Consider the following 22998-nt stretch of genomic DNA (forward strand, 5'->3'; position numbering starts at 1 on the left):
GAAGAAGAGATATAAATTTGAACAAGACAAGTACCAATACTTTGATTCATGTACGTGTAAGCCTGGAGATTAGGATCGTGAATCCCCTATATGTCTACTAGTTAAGCATTGCCGAGACATTGAGGTGAAAAAAAGGTAGTTAGTATAAGGATTAAAGAGAGCCTGGATAATATCAGGGAAAAGAAACGACAGACAAATAGTATGAGAGAGAGAGAGAGAAAAGGCCTCAGCTTTTATGTCATCATATAGCCAAAGACTATCAGTTTTCGTTTTCAGATGAATCTTATATAGATGAATGACCAAAAGATCAATTGAAACTAAAGCACAAAGATGACTGATACCCAGGTGGTTAGCCTTATCTGAGTTAACTGCCTTGAGTTCGCCTTCTCTGCCCGGGATTGCTCTCCAGTCATCCCCAATTGATTATAAGTTTGCATTGAATTAAGATGATGAAACTTTAAAAACTCTCTTATAGCAAAAATAGACAGAACTTTATCTCCCCTGGTGAATATTGCATAATGTGGGTGGTCTACACCAGGGGTCGGCCTGCGGGCCACATGCGGCCCAAACGTGCATTTTTGGCAGCCCATAAAAGACCATACTTACATGGTATGTGGCCTGCATGTTGGCTTATTTAAATAATACATTTTATTATATGAATAATAAATTAAAAATAATTTTATACCTATACTTCTTGATATTGCCAGACAACTTGGTGCGAGTCATTATGAGTGAGGATAACAAAGGCGACTTCATCCGACGACAACGGAGATTTTGGCTCACATTAAAGAATGCATTTTCGTTAGAAAATATCAAAAAATTTTATTGATCCTTGCCAAAAGAGCAGGGAGACACACATATTGCGATGCATAATCTATATTTGTTTTTACATGATAATAATTTTTCATTGAGTTTCATTTTCATGCTTGTTTCATATCTTGCACTTAAATATTTCTGTGTTTTTTAAGACTGATATAATAAAAATTGATAACAATATTTTTTCACTATTATTATTTTTTCTGGGAGTCCATAATTTCTAAGCAATTTCCATAGGGAAGATCTGGTTATACTGTCGAAAGCTTGTTCAAAATCGATAAAATTTAAATATAAACTTGCCTGCCATTCCAATGATTGTTCTATAATAATTTGTAAACTATCAATGTGGTTGGTGCATGATCTATTGGCTCTAAATCTTGCCTGTTCTGGTCTTAGTTGTTTTTCTATTTCTATTTTGATTCTTTCTAGTATTATCCTTGCTAGTATTTTACTTATAACACTCAGCAATGTTATATCTCTCCAATTTTTGCATTCAGATAGGTTCCCTTTTTTGGGTAATTTAACCAGTAATCCTGTATTCCATTCCTTAGGCCACTCTTCTTTCTGCCATATCTCATTTAGTAAGGGATAGAATATCTGTGCTCTAAGTATTGGATTTGCTTTTATATCGCCTGGTATGTTGTCTGCCCCCAGTGCTTTACTTGTTTTGATCTGAGTTATTACTATTATTATTACTATTACTATTATTACAGGCAACTCCAGCGAGTCCTTAGCCTCATCGAGGGAGGCCCTGAACATCATGTCCACACAACTATTCGACATTCTCACAGTATCTATCATACCTTGCATTGAACTCATTTACTGTCATAGCACCCACCACAGACTCTGGCAGCTTATTCCACTCATTTACCAATGTAAAAGTAAAGAACCCAGCTCTAACACCCTTGCTAACCACACTCTTGCCCAGCTTCCATAGATGTCCCCTAGTTCCTGATCCCAAAAATATCTTCTGAATTAATCCTATAGAAACCCTTCAGCAATTTGAATGTCTCAATCATATCTCCCCTTTTCTGCCTATCAACCAATTTCTGCAACCCACAAATCTTCAACCTGTTCTCATAAGGTTCATTCCATAGACCTACTATCATCTTGGTCACTCGCCTCTGGATCCTCTCCGCATCCTTCCCATCAAGAAGAAGCCTAAGTGACCAAATCTGGGCACAGTAGTCAAGATGAGGTCTTATCAAGGCTCGGTACAGAGGAACAATAACTCGCGTCTGCTCATCAAAGTATTTTTCAGCAACCAAGTGATTTGATGAGCTGATTTAGCCACTTTTGCAATGTGTCCCCTAAACTTCATCTCCCTATCCACCAACACTACCAAGTCCCTGGCCTCATCAATCTCTTGGAGTACAGTTCCACCAATGTGGTATACTGCTGCTAATCTTTTCACTCCAATATGCATAACATTACATTTTGTCACATTAAATTGACATCCATTCTCCTTAGCCCAGAACTCCAATATATCCAAATCATCCTGCAAGATTTTGGCATGTTCTGCATTCACTATTGCGGTACCCAGCTTTGCATCATCAGCGAACAAATGAACCGTTCCTCTTAGTTCCTCTATCGTTATTGCTTTTGCAATTTCTATTTTTGTTATCTCGTTCAAATTTATATCTAATGATGCATTTTGTTCATTTAATTCTAGGCTCTGCTCACCGTCAGTCATTTCTTGAAATTTCTCTGAGAAGAATTCCATCCATCTATTTATCTATTCTTTTTCATTTAATAATAGTTTTCCTTTAATGTGTATAGGAACTATCCATTTGTTTCTTTTTCTACTTAATTTCCTTGTAATATCATACAACTTTCTAGTATCATTTATATATGCAACATCCTCTGCCTCTTGTGCTAGATTCTCTATGTATTTTCTTTTATCATTTCTTGCACTTTTTTTATTTCTTTATTAATTGCTCTATATCTTTCTGCTTGTTCTTGTTCAATATTTTCGCCAATCTGTAAAAGTTTCTCTTTTATTGTATCTCTCACCTCTATTTTTAATTTGATGTTTTCTGGTATCCATTCCTTGTCTGTATTAGTTCGAAATCCCAATATCTTTTCTGATGTGCTTATTTGTATGTCTTTAATCTTAGTCCATTTTCCTTCTATGTTATCTCCTTCTCTTTTTTCAAGTTTATCCCATTTATCCTGTAGAGTTGTTATAAATTTATTTCTAATCTCTTTGTTTTTGAGTTTTTCAATTCTAAACCTCTTCCTATTGTGCACTGTTTGTTTATTTTTAAACATTTTTACTTTCATGGTAGCTGTTAGGAGAAAGTGATCTGAATATGCCTCGGCGCCTCTTTTAACGCTGACATCCAGGAGTGATTTCTTCCAATTCTTTGATATAAATACATAGTCTATTTGGTTCTTTGTCTTTCTCTCTGGTGCTATCCATGTGCACTTGTGTATTTTTTTTATGTTGGAAGAGATTCTCTCCTATTACAAGCTGATTGAACATACAAAAGTCTATAAGTAACTCTCCATTTTCACTGATTTCTCCTTCTGTATACTTTCCTATAACCATTTATCATTTCAAATCTTAGCATTAAAGTCTCCAATTATAAGTTGCATATCTTTTTTATTTGTTGTTTCTATACTTCTCTGTAGCATGTTATAAAAATTACCCTTTTCTTCCTGGATTGCATCATTTGTTGGTGCATATATATAGCAGTTATTGTGATGTTCTGTTTGCCGGCTTTAAATCTAGCATTTAGTATTCTTTTGGATATTGGGTTCCACTCCATTAGTGCACCATGAGCTTTCTTTGTCATCATTAGTGCAACTCCCTTTGTGTGGTCATTCATATTTTGATTCCCAGAGTAGATTAAGTAGTGACCAGGAGTTTAATTTGATTTTTCCAGTTCCTATCGCTTAATCCCATTATTTCTAGTCTGTGTTTTTCTAGAACTCTTGAGACTTGGTATGTCTTCCCAATTTCGAACATGGTTCTAACATTCCAACATCCCAGTCTAAGCTTGTCTTTTGGTAATGTGTCTGTCACTTTCTTCTGCACCTCTGCTTCCCCAGAAGGGCTTTCACAGAGGTGCCATGTGTTCATGGCAGTTTGTGTTCTATTTTCTTCATCCGGTATCACATTTTGGAAGGTTTCAGTTTGCATAGCAAAGATTTTTTTCTGAGACTCGGTTGCTAACCCGGCGCTCAACCCTCCCCATTTATGCGGGCTTGGGACCGGCATGTCAAGTTTTCACTAAGCATGGCTGGGTTAGATCACATAGCAGAAACAGATTAAATTCTACTGCTGCTTGGCTTAGAACTTCATATACTTGTATGATTTTAAGTATGCATCTCATTCCTACTTTTAGCCTGTTATTGATAATGTGAAAAATATCTTGTAGTCAGTATTAGATAGAGAGAAATAGGTCTCCAGCTTCTGATCAAGGTGTGATCTCTATTAGGTTTTGAAATGAGGATGGCATGGCTTACTACAAATTCACTTTGTATGTGTCCTGATGAGAGAAAAGAATTAAATGGTATAACTAGAATGGGAAGAATATAATCCCAGGCCTCACATTAAAGTTATATCCCTAGACCATCAGGTCCTGGAAATTTTTGTGTTTGGCATTCTTTATAGACTGTGCTAACTTCAGATGCTGTAATGGGTCTGTCAAGCCAATCTTGGATATGAACAGGAAAGCTATAAATGCTCCAAGAGTTATAACTTCCAACAGTACTATTGTCTTCAAATAGAGTTTTATAGTGTTTTTGAAAGGTGTTAAGGATGTCTTGAGTGGTGGACATCTTCACCATCCACACAGATTTAAGTGATAGGCCTTTGTGGAATTTAATGAATTGTCTATTGAAGAATGCAGCTGAAGGGCTATCTGCTAAGCGCTGCTGTATTCTTATTTTAAAATTTCTTTCTTCTACTTGTTTCTGTTTTTCCAGTTCTATCTCTATGTTAAAATGTTTCTAACGATGTTGCTACATCCTATACCATTGTGTTGGTTTGTCATGAACCAGCTTCTCTCTTTATATAGGTCTTTCAACTTTTTTCTTTTGAGGAAAGCCTGTTCCTTTCCTCATTCCATTATATCCTGTTTTACTGCTTGAATTTTAATCACATATCCCAATTCCAGGTAACATTATTCCAAGTTGAACAAAGGGTTTGGAATTTAGTTGAAAAGATGAATGGAAAATTTAGTGCAAGTATCCGTGGTTTACAACTGATCTCTCTTGCGTGGTTAGGATTATGTGTTTGTCACACATGTTGAATTGGATTTAAATGGTATTGATGCAAACACAGATTGATATTTTCTTATCAATATGTGTTCGCGTCAATACCGTTTAAATCCAATTCAACATGATCTCTATTTGTTCCATGCAGTGGAACTTAAGTAGAACTGGATTATGATCTGATGTGCTGATGTCAAGATGTTTTATCTGAATTATCCTATTTATAACAGATGAAGAGATGTAAATTCCATCAAGACAGTACCAATACCTTGATTCAGTAACATGTAAGCCTGGAGTTTAGGATTGCGAATACTCCATATGTATACAAATTGAGCATTGTTGAGACATGTTTTTAACTATGCATATCCCACTTTACCACTCCTGGGGTGTTCTCCTATTTTGTCTATTATGGGGTTTTCAGTACAATTCCAGTGTCCAGCTGCTATGATGTAGTGGGCATTGTATAAATATGGCTCCAATTCCTGGAAGAATTTTCGTCTAAGTGTTCCATTGGATGGAGCATAAACATTTATAAACCTTATTGCACATTCACAGCATTTCCAGTCTATTGTTAAGATTCTCCCTGCTGCATCCCTTTGGATATTACAGAATGATCCCAAGGGGGGGGGGGTAATAATAAAAACTCTAATCCAGCACAGTTAAATCTTCCAAAGTTCCAATAAGAATGAAGTGGATATCTGTCTGCTAAAGTTTTTATATCTTTATATCTGCAGAAGAATGTTTCTTGGAGAAATAAAAACCTGATATTATGGCTTTCATATAGTTTCTTGTTTATTTTGAATATGGAATCCTCATACATTTAATGAGGCAGTGCAGAAAGGAGATGCTATGATTAGTGAAGTGTCAGTGGTAAGTCTTTAACCTCTAGATTTTGGATGAACCTGATGAGGTCTTCAATCTGTGAAGGAGCAATTGTGTAGCCTGCTTCTTGTAAACTGTTTTCCAGTTTTTTACAGTTGCTTTCCATTATTTTCATTTTATGCCTATCATTCTTGATTTGGAAGCTAGTTATTTTCCTTTCATGTAGATGATAATCATGTTGAGGAAACTTTGAATCAGTAAACTTTATTATTTTCTCTTTAATTGTATTTCTTGCTTTTTCTTTATTAGTAGATTACATTTTTTATTACTTATTTTTCTTTTAGATGTAGTTCATTTTTTAGTTTTTTTTTGTTCTAATTTTTTTATTAATTCATCTTTCCTTTTTGATTATCTTGTCTGCATATTAAGTTCTTTCAGTTGTCTTGCTTGCTTTTCTGTTTCTTTTCTAGTTTCTCCTTATAGAACAGTTTCATGATTTTGCATTTTGTCTTGCATCTGTTCAGTTGTTAGACTAGGTTCATTGGTAATTTCAACTGATGTTGTTCCATTGACATTGAAGTCTCATCATTAGAAGCCAGATCCAGAAGTGATACGAAGGTTGAAGTAATGCAGAAGTCATATTTCCAATACAAGTAGGCAAAAGGTGTCACACCTTATTACTGAAATATCTTAGATTAGAGATAAATGTCAAACATTTTTTTCACTTGTTTATACTATAAAAAGATTCCAAGAAATTATATTCTTGTTTTCATCCTTTATCCAAGCGTAAGTAAGCAAAGTTTGTGCATGAAGTAATTTCATTAATGCTAATGACTTTCCATCAGTTGCCTGACTTCTGCATTACTTCATCCTTGGAGCATTACTCCATCCTGTTGGAGCTTATGTTTCTCTGATAACCACTTCCACTCCATAAATATCGAGCATTTCTTTTAATATCTGCTCTTTGACTTCCTCCCAACTTTTAATAGAATTTTGGCATTTTTTAATCCACAAACAAATTGCTTTCTCTTCACTCACCTTATGCACACCACTCCAGATATATATATAACAACCCTGAATTTTGTATCAGTGCTTGTGTTTTTTAGTTTCTCTCAAAACCAGTAAGTCTTAAGTTTTTATCAATAGTTTCTTTTAACACTTCCTCTAATTTACCATTTAAACTGTGCACATTCCATGTTCTAAATCTTATATTCTTGTTTATAGCAGTTTCATTTCATTGCCTACATTTCTGTCTGGTTCCATTTTTTTGTGCAACCATAGCAATAGTTGTTTTGCAAGAAAGTGGTGCCAGCGCTTTGCTTATCATCCACCCCAGAGAACAAATTTTATTCTGTGTGGGGGAAAACAACCCCAGATATCAGGCCAAACAAAGAGGTTATCAGTGGGGCTCAAGTGGAGCCACTTGAGCTGCTGCCCATACAAATAGAGAGTGACCTTACAGTATGGAAAGACCTCTAGCCCTTGGTTGCTCTAATAGTATTGGGATAGGACGTAGACAGGCCAAGAGAGACCATGCAGGAAAGATAAAAGTGGTCCATTTCATAATAAGTGGAAAAAGAGAGCAAGTCCATCTGGTGGAATCTGGTAACACTGCTTCCCTAACTGGCAAGATGATAGGCTCTAGAGACCTGTTGGTTCACTTGTCCTTATTCAGTATATTCAGACCACTCGACCAGATCCAATGGGATCTGCCATTTGGTGGATACACTTTCTAGGGATAATGTTTATTCAAGAGCATCTTAACTATCATTTGAAAGACAGAAAAATAGAACAAGCATACATAATAAAATAATATTTTTATATAATTCATATTTATTTGTTCTTATAATATAAATATATTTCAATTGAAAACCCAACATACACAGCTGCTTCTTCAAATTAGTCAGAGATTTGATTGTTTTAAGGAATGGTTTCACTCTTTAGATTAGCATTTTTGTACATCTTATGATATAGCATTAGTTGCAAAAATTTAGTAGAATAAAGGAAAATGACACTGACAAATCAGCATACCACATTATTTTGATAATCTTAATGAAAAGTTCAGACCTCATGGACTCCATGATAACATGCCATTTTTACTCTGTCATGTTCAATTATGCTGAATTATTTATTTTCCTTCCTTTTTTTGCTAGATTGTCAAAATGTCTGCAGACAGTGTTGACCAAGAGTGGTGTTTAAGAAATAATGGAACAGCTTTACAACCACGGTGTATTCACTTGGTCAATGAAACCAAAATAGGAGAAAATCTTTTCCAGAAAACGACAGATGGAAAGTGGTACACAAAAAGTTTAACACATGAAAATAGCCTTTCTATCAATGGGCAGAAACCTATGAATGGATTATTATATCCCTTGAAGGATGGTGATAAGCTAAGCTTCACCAATTTGTATTTTAAAGAATATAATTTTTTGTTTTGCAAAGTGGAAGCTGATCATGTATGTTCAGACAGCTGTGTTTTGGCAAGTAAAAGCAGCTTATTGGAAGATATTCAACAGCTTCCATTCATGCTATGCAGCACTGACTGTGAATATGGTTATCAGAGAACCATAAAAAAGAACCCTGGTAATGACAGTGATCTTGCAGTACATCTTCACAAGAGTCCATTCGATATTAAAAATTTAGTTACTACATTTCATTCTGATCGAAAACTGGCTCAGATTGATAACTGGAAAGTAATCTTGCAAGTGTTGCCAGAAATTTTAATTGAAGAAGTAAAGTTAAAAGGAACATCAAGTGGTACTTTTCTTTCAGATTATGAATATGGAATTTCAAATACTGTAAATTCTTTTATGACAAAACAGAGTCAAACTGAAAGTAAAACTCCTCAGAAAATTCTACCACAAAGCACTAATTTTGAAGATTCCGATTATAAATTTGTTAATTCAAAAGGTTCTAAAAGAGTAGAGGATAATCCACAGTTAGTCAGATTACGAAAAAAAAGAATCAGATCTAATAAGCTAAAGCATGGTGACCAGAAAGTAGCGCCAAGATTTATATTGCATGCAAGTAGCAGTTCTGAAGACTGTGCTCCACATGTTAATTCTGCAGGGTTTAAAAGAACAGCACAATCAACCGGATCGCAAAAAATAAATAATTATATTCAAAAAGAAACCAAAGAGAAATTAGATCAACCACATACATCATTTATAAGCAGCACTTCTGAAGTATCTGTGGAATGCAATAAAGCTGAAGCTGTTAGAGTTGCAGAAAACCAGTTTACTAAATCACGAAGATCCATATCTTGTACTCAGAAACAAACTGATGCCAAAGTGGATTCAGTGATCAAATCAGATATAATTTGTAGATCTGGGAAATCTATGCCACATGGATGTGATGTAATTAAAGATCCAGACTTTGAGATTAATAAAAATTCAAAAAGGAAACTTGAGAGCTATGATGAGCATTTAAAAGATGAAAAGGCCAATAACATAGCAAACCAAATAGATAATCCGCATGTCAATAAAAAAAGAAAATTTAAACGCATTATTCAGATGAGCGATGATGATAATAGAAGTGATTTTACTTTTGCAGATCCTGAGGGAATTTGCTCACATGTTAATACCATTAGTTCTGAAAATTCCTGTTTTGAATCAACAAAAACTTTAGTACAGGATATTCCAAGCATAGAAATGACTCAAAGTCCACTAAAGAAAAACTTTAGCGTTTATGTTGAAGGAAGTACTACTGTGGAGCATATAAAGGAACATTCAGACCATGAAACTAGTTCACCTGTAAAAGGTATATCTCATGTGATAGAAATTACTATTTCTGATGATGAAGAAGAATTCATTAACACACCACAAGATATATTAGAAGAAATTACTGATTCTAAGCAGAGAAATAGGCAATCATTGCATGAAACTGGTACTTCACATTTAAAGAGCCTGTTTCCTGTGAGTGAAATCATCATATCTGATGATAAGGATTTTGTTCACCCACTGGAATGTATAACACAAAGTGGTCAGATTGACCAAAATGAAAACAGTCATTTGGAACTCAAAGATGGAATTGGTCATTTAGATGAAAAGAAAGAAAGTGTTTATTTGCTACAAAAAAAAGACAGTAATTTTAACTCTGATGATGCTATATCAAAAGAAATCCATCTGCATGCTGTGAGTGAACAAAAAATTGATTCAGAAAAAAAGAAAATGATAAACGATTCTGGGCATTTTTTAAATACTGAAGGTGAGCAATTAAAGCATTTTAGCAGTAAAACTCCAGAGATTCTCAAGTGCAAATCCTCTCCTGATAAACATGCTAAGTACAGTACTGAAAGTTTTGATGTTGCTGAAGGCACATTGCATAGTAATGTAATCAGGAATTCCATGCAGTTTAGAGGTACTAAAAACGTTAGTACAAGGGATAAAGTTAGACAAGTCATTAATAAGTTCTCTACACGTGAGCTTGAAAAATTGCCAGAAACATCCAGCAACACGACAAATAGCAAAATAGACAAGAAATCATGCTTGAATGAAGAAAATATGTCTGCAAAGTCTGAAGAACAATCCTATACTCCTCAGTATCATTTGCCAACAAAGCAGCTTAGCAAAACACCAGAGAAATTTCGCCAGCGATTTTCATCCAGGACAAAACTGCTCACAGAAACAATAACTCAACCTACAAAACAGAAATCTTTAAAACATACACCTATTACAGAACCACGTTGGGTTGCTAAACTTAACAAAAAGCTTTCTTTCACAAATAATCTTCCAGAAAGGCAGGTTACATTAGACATAAAAGAAAGTCAAACTACATTGCAGAGGGTTACAGATAGTCATTCACAAAAAAATACAGATGAAAACAGAATGCAATGCCAGAAGGAACATCAATCAACAAAATTTACAGAAATGAACCAATGCAGACTACACTGTGAAAATTCAAAAGAAAAGGTACACCATGATCTATTACATACAAACACACTTGATTGGGCAAATAAGGAGGAAAATAAAAATATGCCCATCCAAAATGAAAGTAAACACTCTCCTATGAGCAATAATAAATCTTTTGTGGATAAATTTCAAGAAATTTGTGAAAGCAAACGTGCATCACAGGTATCTGGGATTACTTTGCATGATATATTATGCAATATTTTAAGTTGGAATGTTGTATGGATTGAGGAGCAGTTGCATCATGATAAACCACCACCTTTAACAAGAACGGAGATTTTCTCTACGGATAAAATTCGTCCTGTGAAACCTATATATCATACATATGAGGAGTATTCTACGATATATAGAACATTATTATTTTATGAAATATGGGAATCTTCCAAAAGATCTAGTAATGTGTATTATTTGGCAACCTTAGAAAATATTGAAAGAGAAGAAAAAGGCGTGTGTATTTTGACGTGTCATAGAGAAGTCAGTAATCAAGGCATTTCAAAAGGTGGCTTTCCATCAGAAGGCCATCTGGTAATTGTTGATCTCTCATCCATTTGTGGAAATAAAAAGCAGGTATTTGGTTATTTAGATGAATTGGGGTCCATTATGTATAAACCACAAAGCACATCTGAAAACAAACATATGAAAAGTAATGCTGTGGTGCCCATTCAATGTCAAAAAATAAAGATATTTGATCGAAATATTAACCTCAATTCTAGACAGTGTTCTATCAAAATCTCTTTTTGTTATGACTTAAAGCCCTTTTTGACACAGTTTAATGCCATCATACAATTTTCATCATCACCATTAAAAAAGGCCATATTGAGCCCTAGTACTTCTGTTCCTAGTGTACCTACGAATCCAAATTTCTTAGCACTTGGAAGCTACAGTGAAATGCAAAAAAATGCCATATTAAGCATCTCATATTCTGTGCTTAATCCTACTGAATCACCTAAAATTTTAATGTTAGAAGGTGTTTCAGGTACTGGGAAAACTCACACTATCATAGGTATAATTCAGCAGATTGTGCAGATGAAATTGCCACATCAACTAGGGAAAATTTTAGTTGTTACTCCATCATATAAAGCCCTTAGCAATATTTGTCATCTGCTTAATAATACAAATGAATCTTATAAAGAAAAAAATCTTAGTTTAGTGCAGTTTGTATTAATTTCAAAGCCTTCTGATTCCAAGGAATTGGACTTATCATTAGAAGAGATGGTAGATCAGAAATTACTGAATATTCATGATATAGAGTACAGGTCTACCGGTAGTCAGATGGAGAAAGCAATTGATGCCTTAAGTCTTCAAATATCAGAAATGAAAAGAGTTGGAAACGATATTGCTGAATTGGAACTTCAGTTGAGTAAATTACATGAGGAACATTATGAATACCTAAACAGCGCTCATCCCATGAGTAATGATAAAGAACAAAGGGAAAAAATTAAAAAAGATATCTTAGCAGCTAGTGATGTTATTCTCTCTACTCTTGATAGCTGTCATCTTATACCCACTACCTTTTCACAAAGGCAGAAAAAGTTTTTTACTTGCTGTATAGTTGATGATGCTACTGAATGTATTGAAACAAGTATATTAGTGCCACTTAGTTATGATATTTCGAAGTTAATTTTATGTGGAAATCTTAAGAAAATGCCACCTAAAATGCACTCAGAAATTGCAAGAGAATACAAATTGCAGCAATCTTTAATGTCAAGAATGCATTCATATATTACCAAAACACTTGATAGGAAAGCTGCATTTACTTTCACTGAGAAGTACAAATTTCATTAAATATGTATTTCTTATTTCTGCATTTCATATAATAGTGATTTTGTTAAGAGTTTTATGTCTGATGTTAATATTTTATATTTTCTTATAACAAGTGTTTTGTAGTTTTTAACAAATTATGTTTTCTACATATGAAATTTAAGATGACCATAATTATCTTTTGAAAAGCTTTATGAATATAAATATTTTAATTTTCAATAAATATAGTATATTCACATTTTATGATAAGGCACTATATTAAAATGTTCATTTTTCATAGAGAAAATTTTATTTACTTTTAATGTGTATTTTATGCATTTATATATACCTTAAATGAAAATGGGAAGAAATTGAAAACTCTGACCTAAAAGGTAACAATTTCTGATTATTTGTATATTTATTGTTGTAAAATTAAAATTGCATTTGAGAAATAGAAAACATGAAAAGTACAGGATTGAGAAGTCATTTAAGAAGTTTGAGATAAATTCCACCTGAGATAGAAAAATAATACTGAATGTGAACAGTTGTTTAATGGCTGCATGTATATGAATGGGATTTTAATTTCTGCTGCAATGGAAATGATCATTGATCCTAAAGTTTTGTTTCTGGAATTACTAATACTAAGCGGTAGGGAAAGAAAAACCAGTATCTACTTATATGATGGACTACTCTTCACTTTACTAGCATATGTAGACTACTATGCAGCAATTTGGTAGTTTTGCCGTTAAGAATGTGATAAAATTGAAATTCATAGTAACAAAAGTAATTATTATTATTATTATTAAGCAAGACCTCATGGAGTCAAGGACTCATCTAGGAGGTCCTTTTATCTCACACACATCTCATCATACTGGGTCTTAAACACATTCAAACTCCTTGCAGACACCACACTCTCAGGCAAGGAATTCCAATCATTCACAACTCTACATGAAAAAAACCTGCCTCTCACCCCCCTACTCACACCCTCTTTATACAGTTTCCAGGGATGACCTCTGGTTCTCCCCTGATCTCCCACGATTCTCTGTAGAACTTCACCATTGATCTTATAACAACCCCTTACCAACTTGTAGGTCTCTATCATATCTCCCCTCTTCCTTCTCTCCACTAGACTCTGCAAATTACATCTTTTCAATCTTTCCTCATACTTGACGTTCCAGATGTCAGAAACTACCTTAGTCAGTCGCCTTTGGACCCTTTCCAACATCTCTTCATCCTTCTGAAAACCAGGTGACCAAATCTGGGCACAATAGTCCATGTGTGGCCTAATCAAAGTCTTATACAATGGAACAAGAATCTCCCTACTTCTACACGTCAGTGTCCTCCTCATCATTCCCAGAAGTCTTTGTGTTATCTTCACAATTTTGGCGATGTGTCCCCTAAATTTTAGATCCTTATCCACTATCACTCCCAGATATCTTATTTCCTCTACTTCCAACAATATATTCTCACCAAGCATAAATTCTGCATCCCATCTTTGTTTTCCAAATTTTAAAACCTTACATTTTGCAACATTGAACTCACATCCCCATTTGCTTGCCCAATCACTCAATTTATTCAAGTCTTCTTGCAAGGCCACAACATCTTCACTACTCTTTATGGTTCGTCCCAACTTTGCATCATCTGCAAACAACTGAATATCTCCATCCAAATCTTCGCCAATATCATTAATATACAAGTTAAATAGTAATGGCCCTAAAACAGATCCCTGAGGCACTCCACTAGTGACTTTCCTTTTCCTGGATATTGCACCCCCATACACAACTTGTTGATACCTATCAGATAACCAGTCTCCAATCCAATGCACTAATCTAATATCCAACCCCATCTGTTCTAGTTTGACTGTCAACTTATCATGAGGTACTCTATCAAAAGCTTTTGCAAAATCCAAGTATATTACTGTGTATCCTTCTCCTCTGTCCAAGGAAGCAGTCACTTTATTGTAATAAGTAAGTAGATTACTAAAACATGACCTCCCTTTAGCAAATCCATGCTGCCCATCAAAGATTATACCATTGTTGTCAACCCAACTCTGGATCCTAGTTCTCACAACTTCTCCAACAACTTAACCACAACACCTGACACACAGGCCTATAGTTTGATGCTTGAGTTCGATCACCTCCTTTATGAAGTGGCACAATCTTGTCCTCCTTCCACTCTTTAGGGACTTGACCAAGTGCAAGACTCGTATTAAAAAAATATGTCAAGGCAGGTGTCAACTCTCTGGCACATTCCTTCAGAATACGCAGTGATATATTATCAAGTCCCACAGCCTTATTTACATCTAGTTTACTCAACTCCCCAAACACCTCTTGCTCACCTACAGTCAGTCTCTCCTCCCCATCATCAACTGCTCTTAATCTCTCCATGAAGTCACATTCACAAGATTGAAAGATCTTTATGAACTGCTCATTAAGTATCTCCACCACACATTCTGCAACAGCTGTCTTTATACCATTTCCTCCAATCAATGTCATCCTTCCATAATCATTCTTTCTTTTGCTGGCTACATATCGAAAGAGCTCCCTAGGATTCTTTTTAACTTCATTAGCTAACTGCTGTTCATACCTCTCTTTAGCTACTCTCACCAACTAAGTCACCCTCCTTGCCTGGTCTTTGTAGACCTCATGAAATTGGTTACTTCCACTTCTCTTATGCTGCCTCCACAATGCCCTTTTTCTCTGTATTGCATGCTTAATCTCTTTATTCATCCATCTCACACCTACCTTATTTAACCTTCTCACCCGTGGTATACATTTAGACATTGCATCCACTAAATATTTTTTGAAAATCCCCCAAGCTGCATTGATCTCTTTTCCAGCTAACTCCTCATTCCATGCTACACCTGCAAGCTGTCTCCTGAGCTCTTCATAATCACCCCCCCCCCCCTTGTAGTTCCACATATACCCTTTTTTCACAGGGGTCCTTGCACTGCTGGCAACCACCCAAGTAATCACCTCATGGTCACTTTCACCAATTGGTGGATGATTTGATACCTCATTGATAATTACATCCTCCGATGAGATGACCAAATCCAAGACCCTTAATCCTCTTGTGCCCTCTGTTACATACTGTCTGAGGTAGTTATCCCTCAAAAACTCAAGAAACTCATTTTCTTTACTTCCAGTTGCTATCTCTTCATTCCAGTCTATATTGCCATAATTAAAATCACCCATAATGATCACCCTTTTCTTATTTGCTTGGCTTATTTGACTATACATTTCACTAACACCACCATCCACATTACCAGGTCTATAACAACATCCCACCAAGTATTTGATTCTATTCACGTCTATCTCACACCATACTGCCTCAAAACCACTGGCCCCATTTCCCTCTTGCATCTCTACCTTGTATGGACATAACTCTTTCTCTGTCATCAATAGCACTCCCCCTCCCTTTTTACCCCTTCTATCCTCACGACTAATATCCATACTGAGAAGTCATGGGAATGGAATTAGAGAATGTGATCTGTAAAATCTTGATAAATAAGACAACAAAAAGGTGATAGTACATTATTGAGAAGATTATCATTAAAGATGTTTAAAGAAAAAAAATAACACTGTGCAGAAAAATAATACTGAAGATTCCTCTGGTGGAAAGGAGATGGTGAAACAAGATTATTCTGTAAATTACTTACATAAGGGTCCGTGATTTTAGTTTTAGGTTTGTCATTCATTTTTAATGATAGAGCCTAATTTTCTGAGTTTCTCTTATACCGAATCTTGACCATGAAGTTCTAGTAGTGGTATTTCTAAATCACACATGTAATAATTTGAAAACAAAAAAGGCAGAAACATACATGCTAAATAAAAATCTCAAATGTTACGAAATGAAATCAAATATAAAATGTCTTAGGATAATCTGAGGACAAAATGGAGAGCCATTTCAAAGAGATGGTAATAAATACCATTCAGAGTAGACAGAAAAAGTACGAAAACAAAAAAAAATTGGAATGTAGATATAAACTTAATGACATTTGATTGCCCTGGTGAGTTAATTGTTATAGTATACATTGTATAAGCATATTCATTTTTCTATACTTTTATATTATTAATGCTTCTCTTAAAAAGTATTGTCATTTTAAAAACAATTTGTAGAATAATGGGAAAATTAAAATTCATTCACATCATGGAACCCATGTACTGGCTCAAATGGAATAAACATGCACTGGTGTATGATGTTTTAAAAATAAAAACATGAGCAGTTTTTTGTATTTATCTTGTAATAAATTTGCTGTTCTGCTTTTATTCTCTTAATAGTAAAAACCATTACAGATGAACTGTAATGCTGTTGGAACCATTGAAAACATGACTTAATTTTACTTGCATTTTTTTCTAATTGAAATTGTCTTTCAATATTTGGCTTTCCATTTTATTTATTTTGTTTGTTTTCAACAGATATAGCTACTTAGAATGTGACATGAGATCTAACAATAATTTTTTATTGCTGGAAATACTTATGATTCTTATTGTTCAAATTACCAGAACAAAATATTTTATTTAGGTTCTTTCTCTTTACTAAAAATATTACATAATTATTTTAGAACAATTTTCAAAGTGTGCATTGTAAATAATTTCAATAAATGTTATTTGATGTTTTCAAAAGGACGTTTTGTGAAATAAATTTTATTTAAACAATCGTTTTTCTTTCCTTTTTTATCAGTTATATATATGGTTTTCCTTTTATGATCAACAGGTTTTAAACTGCATTTTCAGGATATCACAAATTTGGATCAATATTTCACAACCTTATCTTTTCAGTTTAAATAAACATGATGAATTTACTCTGTTTTGTAAGATGTCTGTGGCATGGGTATCCAGATAGTTCACCGAAAACAATTTATCGAAAGACAATTTACTTAAAAGCAATTCACCAATCAGGTTAATCAAAAACACAATTTATGGAAACGCAATTGATCGAAAACAACAATTCATCGAAAATACAGTACACCAAAAAATGAGTTATAAGCCATGTGAAGTATGTTGCAACTCTTTGTTTTGAAGATGAAGGAATTAACTAGCTATACTGGTTGCAGTGAATGATAACTGCTGAGGCAGATATAGTAGAGATGTTAAATGAACCTTTCATAAAGGTATTTCATTCTTGTGAAAATATCCTGCAAAACTTGGTCAGTGGGGAAGGAGGAGGAACATTGATGGCGAGTGAATTGGAGGTATACGTGAGCAATTGAGTAAACTCGATGTCAATCAGGATGTAGGACTTGTTGATATATCACTGTCTTCAGGGAATGTTTCAAAGAGTTAACAACAGCTTTAATTTACCTCATTAATATGAGTCTTAGATTTTCCCAAGTTCCAAAGGATGGAATAGAGGAGAAAACTGTTCCTCTTTATAAAGTGTTCGATAAGACTGACTTTGAATTACAATCATTTTGCTTTTCTTGGGTAGTGGTCAATTTATTAGAGAGGCTAGTGAGTATCAGGATTCAGAATTAGGTTCATGATAACAATATTTTCTTTGAAGAACAGCACGGATTTACTAAAGGATAATTGTGGTTTAGCAATCTAGTTATTTATTTTAACAGGGAGACAGTTGAATTGGGACAATGGGATGCATACACGGTGGTATATTTAGATTTTGCTAAATCCTTTGATAGATTGATGCATAACAAGCTGGTAATTAAAGTGGAACAGATGGGGTGGGGTTGGATAATGCATTAGTGCACTTGACTAGAGATTGGCTATCTGATATCTATCAGCAAGTTGGGAATGGGGCACAGTATCTCAGAGGGGAAAGTCACTAGTGGTGTGCCTGAAGGACCAGTTGAACGTAACAACCTGTACGAGAGGATCTGGATAAAAAAGTTCTGATAAGCAACTAGAACAAAAATGATATTAAAGCAACTGATATACACCACAAGGAAGAATATATATTAAAACCCTTTAACACCCATGTTTCCTCAAATTGTATTTATTCTTTGTCTTTTAGGATATGGAGTGGAGTGGAGGCTTTGGAAGGAAGTGAGACAAATGATTTTGAGAACATATGGTGTGAGGTAGAAGTAGGCAAGACAGGATATTTAGGGGGGTGTTGCTTCCCAGGACCACAGAGAATGGGGACCAGGAGATGTTTAGACAGTTAAGTTTGGCAAGTGCAAGAAGAATGATTGTTATGGGAGATTTTAACTATAGTAGTATAAATTGGAGAGGGGAAGATGCATGTAGCAATAGGGGAATGAAATTTCTAGAATTCTTGAGGGACAAATGTCTTAGGCAACATGTAACAGAGGGAGTTTTGGATTTGGTTATAGCATCAGAAGAGTTGATAATAACTGAGATGACATATCTCCCACCAGTTGGAGAGAGTGACCATATGGTTTTGACTTGGAAAATGAATAGACATGCAGGAGTATCAAAGAGAAGGGAACGCATGTGGACTTATAAAGCAGGTGATTATAATAGTCTTAGACATCAACTTAGGGAAGTTTCATGGAGGGAGGAATTGGAAAGCCGGGTTATGAGTGCGTGGGAAATTGTGAAAGAATATTTGTTAGCAGCAATGGTAAGTTGTATACTATGAGTGAAGAAGAGGACACAATTTGGAGTAAAGTGGATGACAAAAAATATTAAACAGGAATTGCATGCAAAAAAGAGGCCATGGAAGAGATATAAGGTGACAGGTGAAGAGAAGATGCATGAGGAATATAAGAAACAGGCCAGAAGAGTGACTAGTGTGGTAAGGAAAGCAAAACTGGAATATGAGAGGAGATTGGCCCTAAGATCCAAAGAAAATCCTAGGGAATTTTTTAGCTATGTGGCCAGTAGGAGGAGAAATGACTGTGGAAGAATGATATTGTGTGATAAAAATGGGAATAGAGTGACTGATGCAGAGGACATAGTGGAATTGTTCAATGAACACGTTATTGGACTATTTCATCCTAGAGGAGTCAGTTTTAATGCTAGCGAGATAGGGCTGGTTTGAGGTTTAGAGGTACAGAAGGAGAGTGTTTCAGATACTGAGTACTCTGGATGTCAGTAAAGCTTTGGGACTGGATGGTATTTCACCATGAGTTTTGAGAGAATGTGCTAGGGAGCTGACAGTGCCTTTAACTTTGCTTTTCAATGAAAGTCTGGCTGTGGGAAAGGTGCCTAGAGAATGGAAGGAAGGTAAGATAGTGACGTTGCATAAGGTGGTAGCAGACTGGATGTGTCTAATTATAGGCCAGTCTGTGTGTCATCAGTAGTTGTTAAGATCTTGGAGAAACTAGTGAGGGACCGTATACAGCATTGGGCAGATGAGTGTAATGTTATCTGTGAGAGTCAACATAGATTTGTGAAAGTGTGCTCTTGTTTTAGCAATATGCTAGCCTTTTATAATAAGCTTACAAGAACATTAGATGAGGGAAGGGCATATACTACAATTTTCTTAGACTTAGCTAAGGCATTTGACAGGGTGCCACATGATAAGCTGATATTTAAGTTGCAGCACATCGGTCTGGATGTCAAATTGGTCAACTGGATTCAGGATTGGCTGTCTGATAGGTATCAGAGAGTTGTGTATGGTGGAGCAGTTTCAAGGAGGCAGAGGGTTACAAGTGGGGTCCCACAGGGCTCAGTACTAGGACCTATATTGTTTAACCTTTATATCAGTGACATTGCCAGTGGATTGCAAGGGGATATTGAGTTGTTTACAGAAGATGCGAAGCTGGGAAGGATTATTAGTAATAGTGCAGATGTGGTAGCCCTGCAAGAGGATTTGAATAAGCTAGATAGATGGGCAAATGAATTGGGGTGTCAGTTTAATGCAGCAAAATGTAAGGTCTTGTGGTGTGGGAATCATCGATGGGATTCTGCATTCTCTGTGAGAGGACTTATACTAGAGGATGTAGGGGAGACAAGAGATCTGGGGTTGATGATTGATAGAAACCTGAAATTTAAGGGACATATGGCAAAGGTGGTGAAGGTAACAGAGAATTGCTGCAATTATGAGGACACTGATCTGCAGAGATAAAAGAGTTATCATTCCATTGTATAAGTCTGTGATCAGACCACACTTAGACTTTTATTCTCAGATTTGGTCCCCAGGATTTGAAGGGGATAAATTAACTGTGGAAAGGATACAAAGACATGACAAAGATGGTTTCAGAACTACAAGGATAGTTATGAGGATCGGCTGAGGGAATGTGTACTGCAGAGTTTGGTGGATAGCTGAACGAGAGGTGATATGATTGAGACTTTTAAACTGTTGGGATGTGGTTACAGGGTTGACACTGGGGAGTTCTTTTGCTTGGTTGAACAGCAGGAAGGAGTGATAACAAGAGGCCATCCCTGGAAGTTACGAAAGGAAACTGAGCAAGAGGGTGAGGAGTGGTTTCTTTGCTTGGAGGGTGGTTGAACCGTGGAATGCATTGCCTGATGGAGTGGTGAGAGCGAGAACAGTGAATGAGTTTAAGGAGTGGTATGATAGACTTTGTGTTTGTTAAGGGGACCTCCCCTCGATGAATCTTGACGGACTTTATGTTCTTAGGAAGGACCTCCCACGATGAGTCTTTTGACTCCATGGAGGCCTGAATAATAATAATAATAATATTAGAAGACATAAGGTTTTGAAGAAATTCGAAAACACAGAAGTGCAGGTCATCAATTTTTTTTGTGCTGCAAGAAATGTCTGCAATTGAGATTCACCAAATTTTTGTGAACCGTTATGGGACTACCCAGCAGTGGCACAATTGCTAGATGGGTGGCTAACTTTAAAACTGGACATCCTGAGAACAGATGCTACCAGATCAGGAAGCCCTTCCACAGCAGTCACCTGAAAACATCGATGCAGTGCATGGTCGGTCATTTTGAGAAATCAGGCACAAATGTTTTGTACCTGATTTCTCGTAATGTGACTGTTTATGAAATATGGCTTCATCACTATGACCCAGAGAACACATAATAGTCAATGGAGTAGAGACACAGATTCTCCATAGCCAAAGAAGCTCCGAACACAAAAGTCAGCTGGAAAGGTTCTTGCCAATGTATTTTGGGACGTGGATGGTATAATCCTTACCAAGTACCTAGAAAAAGGTGAAACTCTTACAGCATCAGTTTATTCAGCAGTATTGAAGGAGGTATTGAATAAAGCCATGGGACACTGAGCAGAGGTGTGTTGCTTTTGTAGAACAATGCATCTACTCACACTGCTCATGAAATCCAACAGACAATACACAATATGTGCTTTCAGTATCCTCACCCACCGTATTCGCAGACCTGGCCCCATCTGACTATTTCTTGTTTCCAGATTTAAAGAAACACGTAAAAGGAACAAAATTTACCACAGATGATGAAGTCATATCTGCATCTGAGGACTGGTTTGTGCAAAAAGGGAGAGACTTTTTCAGATGATTCCAAATGGCATCAGCATTGTAACAAGAGTATTTAACACTTCATGAAGTGTAATGCAGGATAATGTGTAAGTTATGTGGTTGTACCTGAATTCCTTTATGGCGATTATCACAAATTTTCAACACACCCTCGTAAGGTTTAAAAGTTTGGGAGGTACAGATGGTAAGAAGAATATAGGATTTTAAGAAGATATTTTGATGATATTGTGAGGAGAGCACAGTGCATTATGGCAGTGATGCTGCCAACACTAATATGTGGGCATAAAGATGTAATGACTCCATTGTATAAAGATTTATTCAGACTGCATTTGGATTATTGTACCAAGATTGGTTTTGGTTTTCAAAAAGGATTCAGAGGCAAATGAATAAAGTAGTTTCTAGTTGCTGGAGTTCCATTGTAGAATAGTGGATAGAAGGATGAGGGGTGCATGCATCAAAAGAGTTAAGGTGTATTTACTGGATTTATAGCAGATTTTGCATAGAATGGGTGGAGTTGGGAGAACGAGAGGCCATCCTTGGATGCTGTATTAAAAGGTGAGCAAATGGGCAAGAAGTGGGATTTTTTTCATGGTGAGTTGAGGGTGGTTGGAATGTGTTGCCTGGAAGTGTAGTGGTTTGAGAGTGAATGCATTCAAGCCATGTTATGATAAGCTGTGTGTGTAATGGAGGCCCTCCTTATATGAGTTTGACTCCAGAGAGGTCTAATATAATAATAATGATACATGCAAACCCAGTATTATGACACATTAGGTTCCACACCACTGCCGCATAACAAATTTCATCATATAGTGAATCACTGCTGTTTTATCACTTGCAGAATGCATGTAACAGCTAAATAACATTTTAAGTAGTCATATATCTGTGTAAATGATGGAAATAAAGCATTTGGAAATGTAAAATTTATTCTGAATTGCATGGCTTAAACGAACACACTGACCTGTGTAGACACCAATCTACAATAAAAGTTCTCATTTCATCAACAAGATTGTCACCTTTACGGATAACTAGTATCAATTAGTAGTGCACGTTTCACTTGACTAAGAACTTTAACTTTGTTTTTAACAAATATAACAAGAATAGTGCAAGATAAGTTTACTTTATGGCTTCTCTGCAATACACTAT

The 22998-nt window shown here is 35.6% G+C and overlaps 1 protein-coding gene across 1 annotated transcript in view; it reads left to right on the forward strand.

Moving 5' to 3' along the window:
* The window catches only part of LOC150104787 (uncharacterized), a 162516-nt gene extending 145351 nt beyond the window's left edge, over nt 1-17165 (forward strand). The window contains exon 3 of the mRNA XM_090395352.1: nt 8013-17165. Within this exon, the coding sequence (XP_090251478.1) occupies nt 8022-12551 (4530 nt within the window). The 5' untranslated portion in view covers nt 8013-8021 and the 3' untranslated portion in view covers nt 12552-17165. The remainder of the gene's footprint in view (nt 1-8012) is intronic.
* The last annotated feature ends 5833 nt before the right edge of the window (nt 17166-22998 follow it).

The sequence above is a fragment of the Typopeltis vanoorti genome, chromosome 7 (genome assembly GCF_054136105.1).
Source record: "Typopeltis vanoorti isolate ZY-2024b chromosome 7, IOZ_Tvanoo_1.0, whole genome shotgun sequence".
Classification (NCBI taxonomy): Eukaryota; Metazoa; Arthropoda; class Arachnida; order Uropygi; family Thelyphonidae; genus Typopeltis; species Typopeltis vanoorti.